Raw genomic sequence first — 19,820 nt, forward strand, 5'->3', positions numbered from 1 at the left:
TCATATATCCCAAATTTTTAGACCTAAAAAAAGTTGTGAATCGGGTTCAGTAGCCCAGACTGGCAATTTTTTTTTGTGGGGGTGGGTATCAGGTATTGAACCCAGAGGTGCTTTAACACTAGGCTACATCCCCAGAACTTTTTATTTCTTATTTTGAAATGGGATCTCACTAGGATGTTGAGGGCCTCACAGCATTATTGAAGCTGGCTTTGAATTTGTGATCCTCCTGCCTCAGCCTTCCAAGTCCCTGGGATTACAGACATGTGCCACCACACCCAACCAGACTGTATTTTAATTTTTTTTATTGTTTAGTTTGTAACTGCAAAAGCTGAGATTTTTGTTGTTTGTTCACTGTTATACCCCAAGAACCTAGAACACTGTCTGAGAAATAGCAGGTACTCAAAAAATGCTGCTGGGGGGAAAAAAAAAGATTGAGAAACAATATATTTTGAAAATGAAGTCATTACAGAAAGTATTTGTAGAAATCAAAGTTAACTCATTTAATAGGAAGCAAATATATGCAAATAATTACCTCACACTACTTGCTTGATATCTGATATATTTGTGACTCATCTGTTTTCTCCCAGCATGACCCTAATTTAAAAGGCTGTAGGTAGTATTTTAGAGTAATGAGTTTGTTGATCCTATGTACACACTTCAAATGAAAATAGAAGTGAATGAATGATAGGTTGCCATATATGATACAGCCAGATTGCTCTAAGAAACCCTGGATAATACTGACTTTTAAAAAAAAAATTGTGGCCAGGTGCAGTGGTGCATGCCTGTAATCCCAGTGCTCAGGAGGTTTAGGCATGAGGATCACAAGTTCAAAGCCAGCTGCAACAACTTAGCGAAACAATGTCTCAAAATTTTAAGAAGCTGTCTGGGGATGTGGCTCAGTGGTTGAAGGCCCCTGGGTTCAATACTGGGTACCAAAACAAAAAAAGGAAAAAAAAAAATTGTGATTAAAATACATGTTACATAAGATTTACTGTATTAACCGCTTTTAAATATCCTCTTTAGTTATATTAGTATATTCACATTGTTGTGAAACGTCTTCAGAATGTTTTCATCTGGCAAATCTGAAACTCCATGACCATAAACTCCTCTTTTTCCCTTTCCTCCCAATCCCTGGTAACCAACATCCTACTTTCTTTATGAATTGTACTACCTTAGATATGTTATCTAAGTGAATCATACAGTATTTATCTTTGAGCAACTGACTTATTTCAGTTAACATAATGTCCTGAAAACTCACCCGTGTTGTAGCATATGACACATTTTCTTTCTAAGGCTGAATGTTATTTGCGTGTACACACCATATTTTATCCATTCATCTGTGATGGATATTTGGGTTACTGCCTCCTCTTGGTTATTGTGAATAATACAGGTATGAACATGTGTGTACAAATATAAATGACTATTTCAACACCTAAGAAGATACTTTTATACTTTAATTTGTAGTTATCTTTAAGTTATGTATAAAATGCACTGTCTCCACTGGATAAAAGTCATTTCATGAATAAGTATATAGTCTGAACCTATGTATCTTAATACATTTTTATCCCCTAATGCTATACGTGTTTCAAAAGTTTGTATAGTGGTTTTAATTAGATAAAAGGAGTGAAATAGGTTATAAACTCTAGTGAAGACAAATTCTATATGCAAACAGCTCAAATAAAAAATAAATGTTTTTGATTTTCCAAAGTTTTATCATCACCATGTTACCATAAGCTCATCTTTTTCTGACATACCTAATCCAAACTACAGACCAAATGTTCGTAAACCTGCTTAAAAGGTTAAAAACCTTGGATAGTATTAAACAAATGTTATCTATAAACCTCCGTAATTAACCAAAACACACAGAGTCATGTTCAAATGTTATATGAACATAATGTGTCTAAAGTCAATTTAGAGATTCCTTTTGGTTGACTTCTTTTTCTGCACTTCTTTGTGCTTCTTTTTTTTCCTCTTACCATCTTCTTTGAATCCTGCTGAGAAAATAGAGGGATCCCGGTTGCTGGTAATGCAAGGTATACCTTGCTCATCATTGTCCACAAAAGTATATTGAGGCACATGTTTGGTGCTATAGAAATTAGGTGAGTAATTGTTAAATGACTGTCTGCTGCAGCTGCATTCTTCTGGAAAGCTTTCTTCATCTGCTACACCATTTACAAAGAAGGATTTCAACTCACTATCATCTTGTATGTCTTCTATTCCTTGATCGTTCTCAAAAATTTTGTTCGTATTAATGTTTCTGCCATTAATTCTTTTGCCTGAAGTTGTAACAGATATATAGCTGCCCATCCTACTGTCATCAAATGCCACGGAAGAGAATGAAGGAAGGCCCTCAGGCCCCAGTAAATTATATGGTCTATATCCTGCATCATAGAAAGAAAATCTCTCAGAAATTGGATGTTCACTGGCAGTAGAGAAAAAGCATTCTGCACCTCTTCTGCTCCCATAGAAACTTCTTGGACTATTTAAAAGGTCCTCCAGTGAGTCTTCAAAGAAGTGAAATGAAAATGGGTCCCTTTCCCCAAAAATTTCTTTAAAGACATCATCTGGCTTACGGAATATGAAGCCATACTCATATTCATCATCAAAATGACTTCCACCTTCACCATTTAATCCTTCCTTGCCATATTTATCATAAATGTCCCGTTTTTCATCATTTGATAATACCTCGTATGCCTCAGCTACTTCTTTGAATTTTCTCTCTGCTTCTTCTTTATTTTCTGGATTTTTATCAGGGTGCCATTTAAGTGCCACTTTACGATAAGCTTTTTTAATGTCCTCGGGTGAAGCATATCTCTGTACTCCGAGAACTTCATAGTAATCCACCATGTTTTAACAGATTATTGGAAACAAAACACTGGATAGTGAGCACTGTTGTTTCCTCGAAGCCCAGGCTCTGTTGTTGGTGGTAGAGGCAGTGACTGCAAAAAGGCACATTTTACATTAAAGGCAATATTACTACCATGGGCCACTCCTAGGAGACATTAGGAGTCTGATTATGTGGCAAGCAGAGTTATAAGTTTATGTCAGAGAGGGCTGCATTATGGTGTCATTCTGGGGTAGGAGTAGGGACTGGAACTTCCAAATTGAGCTAGGTTAGAGACATGCCGGACCATCCTGAAGCTTCTGCACTGTTTCTGCTGTATTTCCCCAGAGGCCCCAAACAATGTGTCATAAACCAATAGGACCTTTTTCTAATGATCACAGCATTATGTAATATGACCTCTGGATTGCTGAGCCTTACTTTCTGTTTCTTCCATGTTTTGGTTTAGAAAAAAATCAATTAATGAACTATGTGAAAAAAAGATTTCAAGTAGTTGACATTTATTTTAGTTGAGACAATTCAGTAGAAGATATAAACAGGTGATTCAGTTACAATATAATAAAGGCAATGATGGAAGAAGCACTGGCTAATAAACAACTGAGTAAGAGTCACAGATCCCAGACTAGTATGTTAAGGAAGACTGCTGGAGAAAGTGCATGCCAATGGTGCGTCATTTGAGATGGTATCTTTACCCATTTAAAGTTTACTATGGTAGTACGGACCTATAATCCCATTGGCATGGGAAGCTGAGGCAGGAGGATTAGAAGTTCAAAGCCAGCCTCAGCAACTTAGCGAGACCCTGTCTCAAAATAAAGGGCTGGGGATGTGACTCAGTGGTTAAGCACACCCCTGGGTTCAATCCCTGGTATAAAAAAAAAAAAAGTTCAATACTATGAAATATGTAGTTAAAGATTTTGGAAGTTAGTTGTTTATGTATTCAATATAATTTATATATTCAAAATAATACCTACTTTGTTCAAGGCAAAAAAAATTTAGCCATCGTTGATAACAGTATGAACAAAAGGCACCAACTTTCATGGTACTTCCAATAGAGGGTATTTTAGTCAGCTTTTTCTCTGCTGACTAAAAGGACTGCCCAGAATAACTGTAGACAAGGAAAGGTTTCTTTGAGGGCTCACGGTTCCAGAGGTCTTAGTCCATTGAAGGCCAGCTCCATTCCTCAGCGCTTGAGGTGAGGCTGAACATCATGGCAGAAGTGTGCAATGGAGGGAAGCGGCCTTTGTGGTGATTAGGAATCAGAGAGAGAGACTCTGCTGGTTGTCAAGAAGCATTGTGAAATGCTTACAACTCAAGTAATTTGAATTCTCTCCAGCGTATGTTCTTACATGTATTTTTGTGTAGCACATATGTGATTATATTTGCCTACCTTTGAAAACAGTAATAATATTGAACACCATTTGAGCACCTGCTTATACTGCTCCAAATGATTTTCATGCAGTTTCTCATTTAACTGATGTAGTATTTCAGCAAAATAAATATTTTGTACCCATAAGCCAAGTTTCTGAGAGAGAATTTGCCTAAAGCTACATAATTTGTTAGTGAAAAATTTGTTAGTTTAAACTTCAATGTTATTTCCAAATGCTGCTGTTTCTACTCTAGTGCATTTCTTCTTCTTCTTTTTTTTTTTTTTTTTTTTTTTTTTTTTGGTACCAAGGGTTGAACACAGGGGTGCTCAACCACTGAGCCATATCCCCAGCTCTTTTTTTATTTTGAGACAGGATCTTGATAAGTTGCTTAGGGCCTCACTAAATTGTTGAGGCTGGCTTTTGAACTTGCGATTCTCCTGCCTCAGCCTCTCAAGTTGCTGGGATTACAGGCATGCAGCACCTTGCCTTCTCCTGCATTTCTTAGATCAAGACTTAAGAGTTTAGGTTTTAGACATCCACAAACATAAATTGAGAACCACTGGTATGGAGAATAGTTAGAAAATTGAAAATTCTTCCAGGCACAGTGACATACACCTTATTACAATCCCAGGAGCTTGGGAGGCTGATGCAGGAGGATCAAAAGTTTAAGACTTAAAAAATAAAGTGCCCTTGGGTTCAATCCACAGTACCATCCCCACCCAAAATAGAAAGAAAATGGAAAATTCTGCTATTAAGGAACTCATACTTAAAACCAAAGGCCAAATGTTTTCTCTGATGAGTGGATGCTGGATGCTGATCCATAGTCAGGAATGGGTAGGGAAGAATGAAGGAACTTTGGATTGTACTGAGGGGAGTGAGGGAAGGGGTGGGTGAGTGGGAATGGGAAGGGTGGTAGATTGAGACACACGTTATTACCCTATATACATGTATGAAAAGAATTTTTAAAAAAAACACTTACCACTGTCCAAAAATAGTCCTTTTGGCTTTCTCATATTTTGAAGTACTTGCCACAGTTTAAGCCCTTCCTCTTTTTAAACATACCTTTGTTTCTTTAGCTTTCTAAATACCATAGTCTTCTAATTTTCTTCCTTAAAATTTTATAGTGCCAAACTTCACTCAGTCTCCCTAAGTAGTATCTAGTCCCAGGGCTCAGATACCACCTGTGTGCTTCTGACACCTTAGTTTATTTATTATCTAGCCTGTCACTCTTCCTTCTGAAGTAAAGACTTTCTGTTTGACACTTGTATCGTGATATACTTTCCTGCTTCATTTAATGGTGCACTTTGTACCCACTGTTCAGGCCCAAATTCTAGGAATCGTCCTCTTTTGTCTTTATTCCCTGCACCTAATCAGAAGCCAGGCTGATTGGCTTTTTACCTTCAAAATAAATGCATTTTAAATCCAATCATGGGAAAACAAAGTCAAATAGTAGGTGATAACTGCCTTCCAAAAATTTAAAGTAGACCCGCAAACTAGGAATTATGTGCAAAGTGGTAGGCATTACAATAGAAATAAGCATATATAAGCATCTCAGGACAACATCTGCATCAATAGCAGTAAGGTTGGGAGTATAAGAGAAAGCTTCCTGCCTATGTGATGTTTGATCTTAATTTTAGAAGTTGTGTAGTCAAAGAAGCAGGCAAAGTCCATTTTAGACCACAACAACTGTGTGTGTATGTGTGTGTTTGTGTGTATGTGTGTTTTTTGCTGGGGATTGAACCCAGGGCCTTGTGGATGTGAGACAAGCATTCCAACAACAGAGCTACATCCCCAACCCAACAACTGTATTTTTGAAGCTAAATGCCAGCTAAATGCTGTTATGATACAGAATGATTTGCTGGGCATCTTCATGTAGCTCAGTGCAACGTCAGTGATGTTTTAGTCTCATCTAGTATCTGGACCATGAAAGGAACTAAGCTAAAGAGTTTGAAGCTTTTTCTGAAAGGTAGAAGGATTTAAGCTTATACTGTTGGTATGAGCTATACTGTTAGAAAGCTTATACTGTTAGAGAATTTAAAGACATCCTGGAATTTAAACATGAATTGACTGGCAAACCTTTAAAGAGTTTGAGGCAAAGAACTACAGTACTCTACAGCTAAGCTATACCCTTAGCCCGAAGCAAAGGACTAGAAAGATCGCTTTGGAAATAGTGTAACCTATAGAAGATGAACTGAAGAGGCAAGACTACGACAGACAGGAGAGTATTGCCTCAGTCCAGGCAAACTAAGGAGGGCCCAATTTCGTGTCAAGAATTAACTGCATGTTTTAGAAGTAGAATGTGACATATTTTTTGCTTCTATTTATATGCCCTTGGGTAAAAGATCTGCTTACTTGAATATAAGTAAAAGATTATCAGGACTTCAGTTTACTGGGAATAAACTATGTCTCACTCTAAAGTATTATGTGTTTGCTTTGAATTTAAGAGTTAAGCTTCCTCAGCTTGGGGTAGTTGGCCCAAATAGAAGTTTTGGGTAGCCAGGCACAGTGGCGCACACCTGTTCATCCCAGCAGCTCAGGTGACTGAGGCAGGAGGATCGTGAGTTCAGCAAAATTCAGGAGCTGGGCTGGGGAGATAGCTCAGTTGGTAGAGTGCTTGCCTTGCACACACAAGGCCCTGGGTTCAATCCCCAGCACCACAAAAAAAAAAAAAAAAAAAAAAAAAAAAAAAAAAAATCCAGGAGCTACGCAATTCAGTGAGACCCTGTCTCTAAATTAAAAAATATAAAAATGGCTGGAGATGTGTCTCAGTGGTTAAGTGCCTCTGGGTTCAATACCTGGTACTGAAAAAAAGAAAAGAAAAGGTTTGGGTAAGCTAGTGTCATTTCATCTGAGCACAAGAGGAAGAGAGGGTGGGGATGGGTTAACTTTTTATGTTCATTTTCTTTACTGATGAAATGATAATGGAGACTGTGTAGACTAGTGGTTATAAGCTCTAGAAATAGATTGTTGTTCAAATCCATTTTCCATTTTAGTAGTTCAGTCTAAAGCAGGATACTCGACCTTTCTGTGTTTTTTTTCTCCTCTTTAAAGGGAAAATTCTGTAATAGTTTCTCCCTCAAACATGGATACTGTGATTTGTTTAAAGAAAGGGATATCAGGGCTGGAGAGATAGCTCAGTTGGTAGAGTGCTTGCCTCACAAGCATAAGGCCCTGGGTTCAATCCCCAGCACCGAAAAAAAAATGAAAAAAGAAAGGGATATCAGTAAGTAGCTTTAGTTTCATGTGGATAAATTAGTTTTGGAAGTATAACAGAAAAAAATGGGGGCTGGGGAGATAGCTCAGTCGGTAGAGTGCTTGCCTTGTAAGCACAAGGCCCTGGGTTCGAACCCCAGCACCCAAAAAAAAAAGATAATCCTGGCTGCTTCTAGGGAAGGGAATGGGGTTATCTTGGGGATTGGTGTGAGAGGAAGACTTTGCCCTATAAATCCTTTCTGCATCTTCTAAATTTTGACATACATGAAAGTGTTACTAGTTCAAAAATTGGTTTAAAAATAGTACTTTCATAACTATAAGGATTAAGTAAATTAATACATTCAGAATGCTTTGAATACTTTATGGAATATAATAAAAAACTGAATAGATTTTAGGAATTATCAGGTCACTATTATGGATAATAATTGACCTACTGTGCTTTGAAAGCATCAGATATCCCGTGCCTCTACTATTTGTTTTAATAAGGAAAAGTGAAGCTGTATCCCAGATGGTGTGAGTTGTGATTCAGACAAGAGTTTGTTTGCATTGGGCATGTGGGCAGATACCTGTAATCCTAGCAACTTGGGAGGCTGAGGTAGGAGGCTCTCAAGTTTGAGGCCAGTCTCAGCAACTTAGCAAGACCCTGTCTCAAAAAATAAAAAGAACTGAGGATGTGGCTCAGTGGTGGAGCACTCCTGAGTTCAATGCCTAGTGCCAGAAGACAAAAAACGTTTACCTGCAGCTGAAAAACACTGAGGCAGTTCTGCTAAATCTCTAATGGCACCCCTTTTCTTCATAACTTCTCTATTCCTCTCACTCCACCAACACACTTATATGCATGCACAAACCACTACGTCTCTTCCCTGTGCCCTCTCTTCTTTCCAGAAATACAAATGCCAAGGGGCAGATGATTTAAAAATTAAGTGGGCCAAAGGCTGCCATGCTTTCAAGAAGGTTATTTCTTTGGGTGTTTGCCAGCAGAAATGTAAAGAACCTCATGTTTGGTGGGGCAGGGATTGGTCTGGGCATCCTTTAATACTCTTAAAATTATTGAGAATCGGGCTGGGGTTGTGGCTCAGTGGTAGAGTGCTCACCTAGCACACGTGAGACCCTGGATTCCATCCTCAGCACCACATAAAAAATAAGATAAAGGTATTTAAAAAATTATTGAATTATTTAATAGTAAATTACATAACTATAAGGATTAAGTAAATTAATCCTCTGCTCCCTCTCCCCATAGTATAAAGACATAGTCTTACAGTGCCATGTTTTTCAAACTGCAAGTTGTAATCTTAGTAGGTCATGAATTAGTTCCCTGAGGCTGCCATAACAAATTACCACAAACTTGGCAGCTTAAAGCAATAGAAATTTATTCTCTTACAGTTCTGGAGTCCAGAAGTCCCAAACCAGGGTGTCAGCAAGACTGTATAGCCCGCCCTCCCAACCAAAGACTCTAGGGGACAATGTGTTCTTGGCCTCTCCAGTTTCTGATGACTGTGTATGTTCCTTGGCATGTTGGCTACATCACTTCAGTCAGTCTCTGGTCAGTGTTGCTTCCTCGTCTTCTATCTCATCCTCTTCTATGTTTCAAATCTCCCTCTCCTTTATCTTGTAAGGATATTTGTCATTGGGTTCAGGGCCTACCTTAATAATCCAGGGTGATCTTCTCACCTGAAGATCCTTAAATGCACCTGTAAAGACTCCAAGTAAGTCTGGGGTTGTAGCTCAGTGGTAGAGTGTTTGCCTAGCATCTGTGAGGCCCTGGGTTTGATTCTCAGCACTGCAAATAAATAAATAAAATAAAGATCCATTGACAACTAAAAAGTATTTAATAAAAATAAATACTCCAAATAAACAGTCACTGATTCGGAGGACCATGACTCATATATCTTTTTAGAGCTACCATTCAAGCCTTTGCAGAAATAAAATCATGTTGGAGCATTAAGACAAATTGTTTTGTAATGGAATAGGTGCATTAATCAAAGGAAGGATAGTATTTGGTGCAAATAAATTTTATTTTCAGTACTGGAGATGTTACCCAGGGGTGCTCCACAACTGAGCTACATCCCTAATGCTTTTTAGTTTGTTTTTTTATTATTGTTTCCTTTCCTTTTTTGTTTGTTTCTTTTTTGAGATAGGATCTCGATAAGTTGTCCAGGCTGGCCTCAAATTTGCAATCCTGCCTCAGCCTCCTGAGTTGCTGGGATCACAGGTGTGCACCACTGCGCCTGGCTTTGGTATTCTTAATTGTATTTTCATTCTGCCAGGAAATCTGTACCATTTTCTTTTATCATTCAACAAGTTACCATTTTTCTTAATAATCTTCAAATAATTTAATTCTTAATGAACATTTAAAATTCCTAACTTTCTCCCAAATACATATAACATCTTTCATACTTCATAGCTCCTACAGAAATCTTCCACTTGATCCATACTTAACCATGTTCTGCCTGTGTGCTGATTGTATGCTCCAGGGAGATTGTATAGTACTGATTGTGTTATTGGGATTAAAATAGAAGATCTACTGAACAGTTGAGCAGAGGGAAGAATGCAGAAATTATGAGCTAAGTAAACCTGGGTTTGAACCTCAGGTCCCCCAGTACTGCGTGACCTCTTCAAATTACTCCCGAGTCAGATTCCTCTTTTATAAAATAACAATGATAATGCCTACTTCATGTGGAACTTAAAAAGTCTGATTCCTTAATTTACCATACAAAAAATTTTAAAGGTCTGGGCCTACCTTCCTGATCTTTTCATCTTCCTCTAGCAGCCCTGACCTGCCCTGGAGTAGGTGCTGTTGCACTAGTGCATTCTTCCATCTTCTCTTTCTGTCCTCCTACCCTTTCACATTCAAGCACCTGTGCACACACAGTGCCTTCTGTAATCTCATTTGTGATGCCTTCTCACTCCTTCAGAGTAGGCATTGCCTTTTCTGCAGTTCTGCACAAATACCTTTTGTGTGTTTTTCTGTGTTCCCCAGAGCACTATGTACCTTTCGTCCTTGCACCCAAATCTAGGCACTGTGTAGCTTTGTGTTCTTAAAAACCTTATATATGGCCACGTGGGCTGGTCCACACAAAAAAATGAAAAGGGGCAAGAAATTTGGCTTAGTGGTGGAGTATCTGCCTGGCATGCATGAGGCCCTGGGTTTGAGCCCTAGCACCAAAATGAATAAATAAATAATGTATTGAAAAAAATCAAAAAGAGCTGGAGATGTAGTTCAGTGGTTAAGTGCTTCTGTGTTCAGTCGCCTGTATCCACCCCCCCCCCCAAAAAAAAAAAAAACCTTGTATCTGAATCTACTTCTTCACTCATCATGTATTATGGTGCTCTGTTTCTGCTCAACTTGTCTCACCTCTACTTATAGACTGTACATTCTTTCGTCATTTGAAGACCCTGGTCTTTTTTTTTTTTTTTTTTTTTTTCTTTATACTGGGGGTTGAACTCATGTCTTCCCCAGCATATGTTCTGGTTGTGCTCAATAAGTTTTTGTTCAGTTAATGTTAACGTTTGTCTGCTATATGATTAAGCATTTTTCATACATTATCTTATCTGGCTGTAATGTTCCAAGATTAAATGTGATAGCATGTATATATTTTCTCATACTTAACAATATTCTCAGTTTAAAAAAATGTTAATTTTCTTTTCCTAAATTTTAGGACACAGCCTGAAGCTACTTATGTGAACACCTCCCTAACCCCTTTCTTGCTTTTTATTTGTTCCCTTCCTTCACCTTGTTCCTACCTTTATCTTACATACACGTGTGTGTGTATATCTGTCTCCGTGAGGTCCAGTAGAGGTGACCTCCTTTCTGCTTTCCTAGGGCCCAACACAGGCTCTCACATGGAGGAAGAGCCATATAACACTAGAGAAGAGAAAGAAAGAAATGCTAACTTGTATTTTATAATCATCCAAAGTGCTGGAAATAAACGCACAAATACCATGAAGCCTGTCTAGATCTGTTGTTCTATTTTATCCTCTTTATTCTTTCTTCAGGATGCATGTCATGTTTACAGCGAAGGTACTCCCTCCAGCCTGTGCCAGAAAGGAGGATTCCAAACCGATATTTAGGCCAACCTAGCCCCTTTACACATCCACACCTCCTCAGACCAGGTAAGGCCTTTTAACTTTAACAAACTGTCTCTTTATTTCTGTGCTTCATCTAGAATAATGCTGTGCATTAAGATTTTTTGCAGTGTTACAAATACTCTAGATCTGTGCTGTTCTGTAAAATATCTGCTAGCCATATGTGGCTATTATACACCGATAATGTTGCTAAGATGACTGAGAAACTAAAGTTTTTATTGTATTTTAACTAATATAAACTTATCAATAGTCACTCTAACAATAAATACAATAAACCTTATAATTCAAAATAACTAGTGAAAGTATGTATTTTAGGATGTTTTTATTTTATTTTATTCTTCATATTTTTAGTCCTAGGGAACAACCAGGGTTACTTCACCATTGAGCTACGTCCCTACCCTTTTTATTTTTTGTTTTGACACAGGGTCTCACCAAGTTGCCAAGACCGGCCTTGAACTTTCAATTCTCCTACCTCAGCCTCCTAAGTCACTGGGCTTATAGGCATGTGCCAAGTCAAAGTTTTTAGAACTTTGTTCTGACTATTGATTATTTGTGAACTACTGTGTTAAAAGACATTTTAAAGAGCTGGGAATATAACTCAGTGGTAAACTATTTGCTTACCATGTGTGAGGCCCTAGATTCAATCTCCAGAACCACACATACATAGACATTTTAGAAAACATGTTTTTCTCAGAAGCCTTAATTCATCCCAGAATTTTGTTTAAAAGAAATGTTTCTGTATATGTGAAGCAATATTTCCAAATTTTTTTGTCAGTACTTGAAGAGGTAGTCAATTCCAGTTGACAAAGGTGATGCAAAAAATTGATCAATTATTTCATTAATTTTTTTTTCTGCTCTGAGATCTCAGTATCACTACTAGAAGGTGCATCATTACTAGTGCTCAAAACTAAAAGGTGTTTTTTTGTTTTTTAAAAAAGCATTTAAGGGATCAGCTATGGTGAATGAATATCAGTGCAAAGAGGTAGGCACATTAAAACATGGTAGAATAAAACCAAATGCTTTGTAGAAAAAGCAGTCAGTTTTTCAAGGAAAGTTCCTTCCACCTTGAGGAGTTAAATCTGTATTTACTATGTTAGCATATATGTTAATAACGTAAGTTGCCTTTAGAAACATGTTACTCTTTCACTGTCTCCACTCAGTGAATGATACCAGTATGTCTCAGTGAGGGCTTCCTTTTGCTGATTCTTCATCAAACTGGAAATCCTGCTGGGAAGTTGGCTGAGACTCAGGAAATGCAGCTCACCACTGAAACACAAGAAATCAGAGTTTTTCAAAGCTGTAAGGTAAGCTTAATAGCAGTCCAATTGGTATTTAAGTACTTCTTTACCCTATCAACCTACCTGTAGTCTTTATTAAGGAAAAAAGTACAATTGATATTAAGATTTATCAGCTTTGAAGAGTATTGATTTCTTGTGGTGAAATACTTTTATTTGGTGAGCTGCATTTTCCAGGCCTTGAACCTGGTAATAATATTGTCAACATATTGTTTTCTGTGTCTAAACTGTTTTGCTCTGTACATTATGTGAGTGTTAACTATATTTTTTAAATGCATGTAAATAAATATGCACACATACATGTTCATTTATATACATACGATTATTTTGCTATATGTGAGAGGGGACGCCTGTCCTGATTTTATTCTTCTGAAAGTAGGATTTTGGACATTGGGATAAATGATAGAAGATAGAAGTAGATGGAGTTTTTTGGTTTCATTTTGTTCTCCATGTGAATGTCCTTGTATCATCAAAGATATTCTGCCTCAGTTCTTAAATCTCTTCCAAACTCCTATATACAAAATTTACATGGGGGACCAGGGGAAGAGCCTAGAATGAAAAACAAGAGAAATCTCTGGTAAGCAAGCAATTTTAAAGGTTGAGAAAAGATTCAGCCTCATGAGTATACCTTTGTTGTTAAATATTTAAGAGTCAGGGCAGAAAAACTCTAAGCCAGAAAGTAGAAAAGAATAGAGGAGATAAGGTGTTAAAACAGAACTTTCAATGTTTTAAATTTTAAAGGAACCATCAGGTATACCATTAGGTATACAGATTTTGCAGGAAAAAAATTATATCCAAAGTATTTATCATTTGTTTTTCTCCATATGGAGATGTAAAACTTGTAGAAGTATTAAAATTATTGTGAGGTGGAAAAAGTACATTTAAATTCTAAGAAAAATTAAAAGGCATGTGATACATTTTTGAAAATCTCAAAAGTCAGTTAGGCAGTTTGGCATATAAAATTATGCCATCTGTTACTTGGTTTGCTTCAAAAGGTTTCACATTTGGCATAATTATTTTCCCAATACACGGTAGTATTTATAACTTTTGGAAAACATCACTATCTTGATTATCACGTGAGTGATAGCATATTTTTCTATTTTCAGTGCTGCAGATTGAATCCAGGACCTTGTGCATGCTAGGCAAACTGTCAACCACTGATTCACATTCCCAGACCCCAGTCCTTTTTTAAAAAAATATTTTATTTTTTACTTTATTTTAATTTTTATTTTGAGTCAGGATCTTGCTAAATTACTTAGGCTGACCTTGAATTTGCAATCTTCTAGCCTCAACCTCCCAAATTGCTGGGATTACAGATGTGTATCACCATGCCTGGCTTTTAGTTTTTATTTGAGACAGTTACTAAGTTGCTAGGCTGGCCTCAAATTTATAATCCTTCTGCCTCATCCTCCTAAGTACCTGGGATTGCAAGCATATACCACTGTGCCTGGCTAAACTTATATAGGAGAAAGAGAGAGTGTAAATACAGGTATATACTCTTTGTATATTGCTCAATTATTTCCTTAAATTCTTAGTACAGAAATTCCTGGATTAGCTCCTCTGAATTTCGGGGAACCATTTCCCTTGGATTTTTCTTTGCCATACCTACCCAAGCTTCCTGAAGCAACAATGGAAAATATTCTGCAGGATGGCATCTCTGCTTTATCTGGAACTACAATCACACTGACTCCCCCCAATTCCCATAGTGATTTTTCCAAACTTGTCCTTTACTTAGAGATATCTGAGCACTATAAACATTTCTGCAATACTAAGGACTGTGTATCTAGAGACAGAAAATATCAGTCAATCTCCTATCACTATCATGTCCTCTGTTTGTTGCCACCCAAACAAAAACACACACACACACACACACACACACACACACACAGTTTCATGTAGGAAAGTGAGTGTCATTTTGAGATATATCATATTATGAACTGTGAATCTTATTCTGGCATGTATATAAAACACTTCTGTGTTCTGTGACATTGCCACAGATGTGGTGATGTCATTAGCAGAGCAGCAAGGCGTTCAGCTCAGGGAAACAGAAACTTAACCAGGTAATGAATGGGAAGAATCTGTAAGATGACTAGTGAAGCATTATTTTCAAAAACTTATATAGCTAATATTTTTATATTACTAGGGAAAACTAATTTTGGAATATGTGGTGTAGTTTGGAATACTAGCTTTAAGAAGGTTCTGCTCAGGGAGATGGACTTGTATCACATATCTAGAAACACTTCTTGCTTTCTTTCAATTATAGCAGTGAACAAATTCTTTGTAAAGTAATCAGAGTACAACTGTATGGCAACAACTTAATCCTTTCTCCATTTACCTTTTTGTCTATGTCATGAAATATAATGGCAGAGACAATACCATTTTTGTCAAATGTAATATAGTCATGTCTTTTAATGTCAGGGCCAGTTTTTGAGAAATGTGTGATTAGATAGTTTCTTATTGTGCAAACATCATATGCATATCACTTCAGTAAGTGATATACTCCTATGGGACCACCGTGGTATATGTAGTCCGCCATTGACTAAAACATCACTATGCAGCATGTGATTGTATTTAAAATGATGAGTACTGGTGTTAAAGCTCAGTGGTAAAGTTCTTGCGTAATATGTCCAAGCGGGGACTGGGGTTGTGGCTCAGTGGTAGAACACTCGCCTAGCATACGTGAGGCCCTGGGTTCAATCCTCAGCACCACATAAAAAGAAAATAAAGGTATTGTGTCCACTTACAACTAAAACAAAATATTTTTTAAAAATAAAATTAAAAAAAAAAGATAATGTCTAAGGGCCTGGGTTTGATCCTCAGAACCTCAAAAGGTAAATGAATAAAATAAAGGCTGGTTCTAGAGTAAGTTGTAGGTAATAATTCCCAGATCATCCTGAAAGTCTCAAAATTAGCTGAGTACCTATCTTTCTATGATAGTTTATTTATAGTTCTCCCTTGAAAAGTAGTCACATTTTTTAGAAAATGTGTTAATAAGCATGTTAACTATTAATAACAGTTAATAAGCATGTTAGCTGTTAATAAGCATGGTCAGCTTTAATAATATTTAAAAGTTTAAGGATATTATTTTGGTGGTGGTGAAATTTTTATACTGTTTATAAAGCATTAAAATATATATCCAAGAATGACAGAAATTGAAAGTGGCAGAAATCTGCATAGACCATTGAGTGAGCTTTGTCAGAGGAAAACACACTCAAGGACACTGTAGACCTGCTGCATCAGAATCTCAGGGGGGCTTACAACATGTGTTTTTTTCTTTTTTTTTTTTTTTATGAGACACAGTTTTGCTAAGTTCCTGAGCCTGACCTCAAAGTTATGATCCTCCTGCCTCAGCCTTCCAAGTCTCTGAGATTATAGGCACACGCGAACATGCCCAACCACATGTGTTTTGAAGAGCTCCCTTACTGCTGCTCTTGCACACTTTTCAAATTTTTTCTTACAGATCATACTTGATAGGCAGAGTAGTAGATTAAAAGTTCTGTAGTTTTTAAATTTGTTTAAGGTCTACTTTTTGTATTATTTCACTATATTTTTCACTATATTTTTTGTATTAAGAGTTCACAAATGGTGTAACTCTACATCGTGTACAACCATACAAATGAAAAGTTGTGTACAACCAATCGAAATGCAATCTGTAAAAATAAATAAGTAAAAATTTAAAAATAAAAACAATATTTCACTCTAAAGTCTACCTGTCTTTATAATTTAATATATTTTCTCATCCCTGATATAACTATGTAATTTTCAAATCACTGTATATTTGTATTGATTATATGTTTTCATCACCTGAATTAGAAATTAATGCTGAAAAAAGAACATATGTAAGGTCCTTACGTATGTTTATAGATGAATAAACTTTTTAAATTTTTTTTTAGTTGTCAATGGACCTTCATTTTATTTTATTTATTTATTTATTTATTTATATGTGATGATGAGGATCCACCACTGAGCCACAACCCCAGCCCCAAGATGAATAAACTTATACCTTTCGCCTGTTTATCTTGTACATGTTGACTACCCATTTCAATGTACCATAATACTGACAAATTCTATACACTGCCACCTAGAGCAGAATTATAGAGGATTTCTCTGTTTTTAAATACCCGGTGAAAATAGAAAATCTTGAAAGATAATGTTTTCAGATGGTTTGAATGCTGGTTTAGTAAGTGACAAATTTATCTTTTTTACCTTTGTGTGGATTTGTCATTAATACTTAGAAATTCTTTGAGGCAAAGATTAAGAAGAATCAGCTCCAGACATGAGTCAGGAACCCTTTAAACAACTAAATGATAATTAAAAAGTTCATGAATAGTCACTTGAGACTCACTCTTGTATGAGAAAGCCAAAGATTTTCCAGGGCTTCTGTGCAGATAATTACTTTTAAGTGAATAGTGGTTGTCCATGAAAATTTTACTCTTTAAAAGTCTTGCCTGGCTTTGGGATTACCAAGATGACAGTCTCTCAAGTATAAATTCTTTATTTTGGTAATAATAATAATAGCTAATACTTATGTAGTGTTTACTATTCTAAGTCCTTATGTAATCCTCCTGACAACTTCATTAAGCAGGTGCTATTATCTCCATTTTATAGATTAGGAACCTGGGGCACTGAGAACTTTGATATTCCCAAGTAACTCAGTAAGAGGCTATGGTAGGATTCTAACTCACCAAAGTCTGACTCAGAGTTCATACTCTCTTTCTTTCCTGGGTATAGAACCCAGGACCTCAAGCATGCTAGGCAAGCACTCAACCATTGAGCTACATAACCCCAGAGTACACACTTTTAACTACAAAATAACGCTGGTACATATACTGAAGAATAATAACCTAGGACTTCTTCAAGTCTCTGCATTATAAGAAGAAATCCAACTGAGAGAAGCCTTAGTGTAAAGTTATTTCAGTTTTGGAGAGGGGTATACTTTTTTCAGTATGGAAAGTTTATGTGTAGTGATTTTCACAGATCTGAAATGAATAATTCAACAAGTTTTGACCAAAGTATACACCAATACAACCTAAAACTCAGTTAAGATATAGAACATTTTCATCACACCAGAAAATTCCCTGATACCCACTGCAGTCAATCCCCACTTCCATACTCAACCACTCCTCTTATTTCTACATTGATTCATTGTTCTGCCTTTTTTTTTTTTTTTTTTTTTTTTTTTTTTTTTTTTTTTTTTTTTGTACCAGGGATTGAATCCAGGGTCCTCTAACCCTGACCCATATCCCCAGCCCTTTTTATTTTTCATTTTGAGACAGCATCTCAGTAAGTTGCTGAGGCTGACTTTGAACTTTCGATCCTTCTGTCTCAGCTTCCCAAGTTCCTAGGATTAACAGATGTGTACCATTGCACCCAGCTGTTTTGTATATTCCTAATGTCCTATGAGTGACTATATAGAATCATATAGTTTGTGCCCTGTCTGGCTTGTTTTGCTCAATATATGCAAATAAAATCTAATTAGAGTATTATAATTTTGTTATTTCATTTTTCCAGAGAGATATTTTACCTTTTAAAGGAATCACTGTTTTTTTCCTTCACCCCATTCTCCAACTACATAGTAGTAAATCAGTTCTTGAACTACTACTTTATTTACAGTAGAAACTACCTCGTTTAAGCAGAATTGTTTTCAGAATCAGACCATATTAATTTCTAATCTAGTTAGTTTCAGGAAATAATTAAGATACATACCTAGATTGTAGTAAAACCCTCCATCTTTGTATCCATTTTTAGTTTTTATTTCACTTTCTTCTTTGGTTTTCTGCTTGGCCAAGAAAATATGAAAAACATTCTTCTTGCTCTCTTGAGAGTCCCAATCCTAAATGCCTTGGAAGAACTTTCCTTCTTGGCTGCAGAGTCATAGAACTAATTGTGAGACTTTGCTATTTGCAAAGTCCAGTTTTAATGACATTCAGACTTTTGATTGGTTAAATAAACTTGTTAGAAAAACCTGTCCATCTATAATTGATTTCACATGATAAAACAATGACTTTGTTTCTTAATACTTTACAATTTGACAAAGTGCCAGAATGTCTATTCAGAAACACCTTTATCAGAAGAAATTCAGGTCAGATTGACTATAATACTTAGTTCTGTGATCAAAGGCCACTGCAACTGCCAAGTTGACTTCTAAGGCTTAAAGTTCATTGCTTTATCACACCTTTCCCCCCTCTCCTTCAAATGAAAAGAAAAGATGTCTTATCCTGGACAATTTTTCTGTTGTCACAGAGTTCTTTATTACTTGGAGATTTTTGAAAGTTTGGAAACATTTAGTTAATAATCACTCCATAGTGTTGATAATTAGTAGACTTGGGAAAGTACAGCCAGTGTTTTAAACATTTCTCGTGCAGTCATTTGTATGGACTTGGCAAAGAAAGGAATGCTTTAAGGTGTCTAAAAGATTGTTTTTCCAATCCTGCTTTGATTTCAAAGTAATTATATATTTTTCAGAAGTTTTCTTGATAACTGTTAATGTATACTGTTGTTAATGAAAATGAGATAATAATTTACCAAAGTTATTAAAATTATGAATTTTTCTTCTGAATTTTTTCGTGGGGGATGAACCCAGGGCCATGCACATGCTCTACCACTGAAACTTTTTTTTAAATCACAAAATGAATTGATTTTTTTATTTTTCGATTTCATGAGCTATAGTTAGGAAATAACAAAAAGCAAATTTTAGGAAAGGGAGAAAGTGAAAAGGCAAAAAAGGAAAGGTCAAATAATCTACCAATTGTAGTCAGACTCTGCTTTTATTAAAAAAGTACTTACTGCTTGAGTAAATTAAGAAATTTTCAATGTTGGGTAATAGTAGCAGGCTTAATATGAATAGTTATCAGAGACTGAGTATGTTCTTCAGCTCCAGTACAAAGTTCAGTATTCTGCCTGAGAGTCCTAGAGAACTCCTAGCCAGCTCAGTCTTAAAAGAAAAAAAAAAATTTTTTTATATGAACTCTTTTCCAGTATTTTCCTAATTCAGACTGGCCTGTAAGGCCCTGAGTT

At 36.4% G+C, this 19,820-nt stretch overlaps 2 protein-coding genes across 6 annotated transcripts in view; one reads left to right on the forward strand and one right to left on the reverse strand.

Moving 5' to 3' along the window:
- Xpnpep3 (X-prolyl aminopeptidase 3) overlaps nt 1–19,820 on the forward strand; it is a 73,688-nt gene that overhangs the window by 3,544 nt on the left and 50,324 nt on the right. For 4 of the 5 annotated variants that reach the window (XM_047550662.1, XM_047550659.1, XM_047550660.1 and 1 more), the window contains exon 2: nt 11,419–11,535. In XM_047550662.1, coding sequence (XP_047406618.1) covers nt 11,419–11,535 — 117 coding nt within the window. Of the gene's footprint in view, nt 1–11,418; nt 11,536–12,668; nt 12,813–19,820 lie in introns of all 5 variants that reach the window. The other variant, XM_047550661.1, reaches the window with a different exon arrangement.
- Nucleotides 1,912–2,847, reverse strand: Dnajb7 (DnaJ heat shock protein family (Hsp40) member B7). The gene has a single exon (XM_047548448.1). It carries the CDS (start codon nt 2,845–2,847, stop codon nt 1,912–1,914), a length of 936 nt encoding a protein of 311 aa, XP_047404404.1.

The sequence above is a fragment of the Sciurus carolinensis genome, chromosome 4, assembly GCF_902686445.1.
Source record: "Sciurus carolinensis chromosome 4, mSciCar1.2, whole genome shotgun sequence".
NCBI lineage: Eukaryota > Metazoa > Chordata > Mammalia > Rodentia > Sciuridae > Sciurus > Sciurus carolinensis.

Coding starts and splice junctions, on each gene's coding strand:
- Dnajb7 (XM_047548448.1), bottom strand. CDS start 2,847: ATGGTGGATTACTATGAAGTTCTCGGAGTACAGAGATATGCTTCACCC.